The sequence below is a fragment of the Theobroma umbraticum genome, unplaced genomic scaffold, assembly GCF_002168275.2.
Source record: "Theobroma umbraticum cultivar Fairchild unplaced genomic scaffold, ASM216827v3 scaffold_30.0, whole genome shotgun sequence".
Classification (NCBI taxonomy): Eukaryota; Viridiplantae; Streptophyta; class Magnoliopsida; order Malvales; family Malvaceae; genus Theobroma; species Theobroma umbraticum.
Window position 1 is genome coordinate 12,988,477 of NW_018397254.1, and position 3,951 is coordinate 12,992,427.

General features: G+C 38.8%; 1 protein-coding gene across 2 annotated transcripts; it reads right to left on the minus strand.

The window, feature by feature from the left end:
* Window positions 1-1,038: 1,038 nt before the first annotated feature.
* Window positions 1,039-3,368, minus strand: JAZ10 (jasmonate-zim-domain protein 10). Of its 2 annotated transcripts, XM_021431371.2 has the most exons (7): window positions 3,116-3,368; window positions 2,843-3,029; window positions 2,648-2,735; window positions 2,433-2,550; window positions 2,247-2,304; window positions 1,905-1,950; window positions 1,039-1,548 (listed from the first exon to the last, which is right to left on the minus strand). In XM_021431371.2, the coding sequence occupies exons 1-6, from the start codon at window positions 3,216-3,218 to the stop codon at window positions 1,911-1,913; spliced, it is 594 nt and encodes a 197-aa protein (XP_021287046.1). In that variant the 5' UTR covers window positions 3,219-3,368; the 3' UTR covers window positions 1,039-1,548; window positions 1,905-1,910. The 2 variants fall into 2 exon arrangements, with proteins under 2 accessions (XP_021287046.1, XP_021287122.1); XM_021431447.2 differs by lacking the exon at window positions 1,905-1,950 and having other exon boundaries at window positions 3,116-3,366.
* Between the last annotated feature and the right edge of the window lie 583 nt (window positions 3,369-3,951).

Sequence of the window (3,951 nt, forward strand, 5' to 3'; positions counted from 1 at the left end):
AAAAAGAAAACCCTCCCACTCAGAGTACTTTGGGCCGGAGCCCATCACTCAGGGTTCGGCCTGGCTGCGAGTCCTTTAACCTGGAGTTACGGGTTCAATTCAAGGGACAAATTCTGAAAGTGTAAGAAATTGGTCAAAATAATCTTTTGTGAAACTGTTGAATGATTTAATTTAAATGGACGAGAAAGGAGATGCCAAATGCTTTGATTATCATTGACTAGGAGAATAATAATGAGGCAGAATGCATGTGATTTTAGAAAAAGATTGTCCAGGCTACGCAACGTTAATGTTTCGGTTAGTCGACCTACCAAAAGCGAATTAGACTGGAACCCAAAAATCCATATCCCCGTCAGATACGCTTTCTTACTCTTTTTGCTCTTTACAGAAAACAAAAGAAAAAAAAAATTGTCCACAAGAGGCATGCCAGCCCACTCCATCATTGAGTCTTGTACCATTGCTTTGTGTGGCACTTTTTTTATTATTATTAAGGCCACGAGAAAAATAAGATGATTAGGAAGGAAGAGCCAAACTTTGTTTGAATTTTCCAAATTGGCGGGCATGCTAATGCTACTAGGCCAAAGAGTAATCAAATAACTTGTAAAACTCTTTTTTGATCTTTTTGGTTTATTAGACTAGCAACCATTCTCGACTTTTATGAAAAAAATATGAAGCAAATTTTGTCATTTGATAAAATTAATTATCTAGGACAGGACATAAGATAGGAGAATGTAAAAGTAAGGTGTAATCAGGTACAAATGCACCCTTATTTGATGCTATGATACAATTAATAGACGACATTCAAAATTTTACTTGAATCCTGACACTTATCGGACGGATACCCGAATTCCTTTCCTTCATGCTCATAATCTAACATGTATACGGGCGGGCCGCAAGGGCTACCTACCAAAGGGCAGAATCAGTCCACCCGGCGAATAAAAGAAAACAGAGCCTTTAGACAAAAACGATTACGTGACAGTTAGTCCAAAGATATTTTCCATCACAATTAAAGCACATTTTCAATACGTGTGATACTTTCGGTGCACCAACTGAGTCTATATTTATATGAGTGGGACCCAGCATCCCAGAAACAAAAATAAATACAAAGAAAACCTAAAACACGTGCTAATATTAGACAACTAACGAAGAAGGTATCTTTTTCGAAAGAAAGCTTAGCATACAGCATGTGCCAACCCACGAAAATTAAAAGAATGGCTTCAAACCCCACGCAGAGATAAGCATTAGGAAAGCGAGGAGGAAGCAGGCACCGAATAAATGCCAAACACCCCCTCTCACCAAAAACGTTTGCCTCTCTCAAACTTCAAACACCGTCCCTACTCTTAGCCATTCCATTTGTATTTTATCCCTCAAAAAGGATGAAAAAGGCTGTCACAATTAGCTTAGACCTCTACCAACTATCTTCCTGTCGGGTCCTTTCTTTATAACCTCCGGCTTAGAATGACTGGGTCTCCCTTTTGTCCGACCGAATACGCGTTTTCTTAGGTGTAGCGGGGCAGCGACTAGCAACCATAAGGGGATGCACAAGTCAACCTGTAAAGAATTCAAAGACCACGTGTTACCATCTGACAGAGATGGTATAAGTTATGCCAGAAATAATTTCTCGCAAGCAAAATATAAATTAATTAATTAAAATTTCCATTTACGATTTGGATCCATAAATATAAATGTCGGCAAATCCAAAAATTAAAAGGCAATTCCTGGTTAAAAAAACGTTGGGTTCTGTCACGGTCCATGTGCCTCCCCCAGTCAACACCGTGTGTGTTTTTTCTTTTTTGGTACCTTTCGCTGACTTAGTTTCGTTTCTATCCTATGTCGTTAAACAAAAACGTAATATGAGCCCACCCCTTGCACTTTTCATGTGGTTACATGGAAGCAAGCAAAATTACCTTTGATTAGGCTTTTACTTGATCCAGGTTGAGATCCATCACATTCCTGGGCTTCAAAGGAGGGAGATTTTTATGAATATAAGAATTTCCCATCTCAAAATATCATACGTTGATTGAATTGACGCAATGATCTATTTGTGAATTACAACTTATTGGCTGAACTTTAAATTTTGCCGCGGAGCAAAGTATCAGGAAGAGTGGACGAGCTTGCAGTATTTTTGAATTTTTGATAATAAACAAAACAAAAAAAGCACGTTTTCTTGCTAAGCCAGACGTTGGAATTCGAGATCCGGGAACGTTCTTTTCTACGCTACAACTAGTAACAAAGGAGACTAAAATTACCTCTCTCTGCGCTTGTCCAGAAATCTCTGCAAAGACTTTCTCCGAGTAATAGGCAAATCTGCATGATGATCCAACACAAGTGCTTACTTTTCCAAAAATACTTAAACTTCTTTTCATCTGAAATCAGAATGTTCACGTACAAATAAATAAAAAGGAAGAAAAACAGAAAAAATAACAGACGCTAACCTCCATTAAGAGTTTCCAGCAGCTGTCGTTGATCGCTTGAAGGAGTTGCAACTTCTGACTTTGTTAATTCAGCATTTTTGGAGCTTCCTTCAACCGCAAGTTTCAAGATGCTCTTCGCCTATTCGAAATTTAATTCATAAGGTTTTCTCTTCCTTTGGATAATTAAACATGAGGTTTTTAAAGATTCTAATCAGACAGATAACGTTTAAACAAACCTTGTCTCGAGGTACATTGAATATGGAAACCGTTCCCTTGTAGAAAATCGTCAGGGGAGCTGTTTCAGGACCCTTCTCAGAAGTAGCCCTGAATAAAAGAATATTCACAAATATTATTACACCAATTCAACTCAATTTTGATGTAAAAGACAAAACATCAAGGAAAATTAGATTAGCAACGAAAGGATTGAGCACCTGGCTACAGGACTAAGAACAGGTAAAGTAGGAAGGAGACTCTGAGCTTCTTTCGGGCTCGAAGGCACCGAAAAAGACTTGTTCGAATCAATCGGATTCACATTTTCCTGACTCTGGTTCGTCAAACCAGAGGCTATCACAGATTTGATAAGCTCGGGATTCATCTTGGAAATGGCACCTTGAAGACCTGTTCAAGTTAACCAGCAAAATTTAGAAAACACAATCATCCAATAAAAAGAAGAAAAAAAAAAGAGAAACCATTAAAAAAAATACCTCGGAAGCTTCGACGGCGATCGAGGAATCTCTGGAACTGGGATTTGCAGGAGCTCTCTTTCTCCATTCCGAAGAAATCCAGCTCAACGGTAGCTCTCGACATACTTGAGTAATGAGAAGAAAAAGGGTTTTCTCTGCGTTGATCGGTTCCCGCTAAGAGCAAGAGAGGGAGAATGTTTATGATTTAAAGAAAAAGGAAGCCGAGAAAGTGGAATATAAATGGAGAGGCGGGGAGCGCCGAGCAATAAATGAAAATTACATTTCACGAGATGCATGAGAAAGTTATAAAAAGGGGGATAGATTCTAGAGAGGTGGGGCCCGTTTCATTGTCTTTCTTTGATGGGTTTGGTACTTACTGCATAAAAACGCACACGCCTTCCACGTGGAATCTGTGCCACCAACAAAAGCAGCAGGTCGAACCATATGACCTTTTTGCGTGATGTGGTTTGGGTCAGTCCTGGCGCTGTTTTATTTCTCATGACTGACTTCGACTAATGTGATGGAGCATGCGAGCAAAGATATTTCTTTTGATTAGGACTTGTAGGGAGGAGGTCGGACCATTTTGATTTTTTCCTTGTTTGACAAGTTCCCCCTTTGTAATTTCATTTTAGCAAATGGAAAATTCCTATCCTTTTTGTAGCCACCGTGGATTCATCGCCTCATCACTACTAATCTTTTTGTTTCTTGTCAAGATTTTAAAATATAAATTCTGAAACAACAAATCCAATGTTATTCTCCAAAAATCCATTCTGTCACCCTTTATCCAAAAAACAATGTTTTTCTTATGCTTCTCGTCTCAAGCTCAGTACAGTAGCTAAACCTTTCATTACTATTGC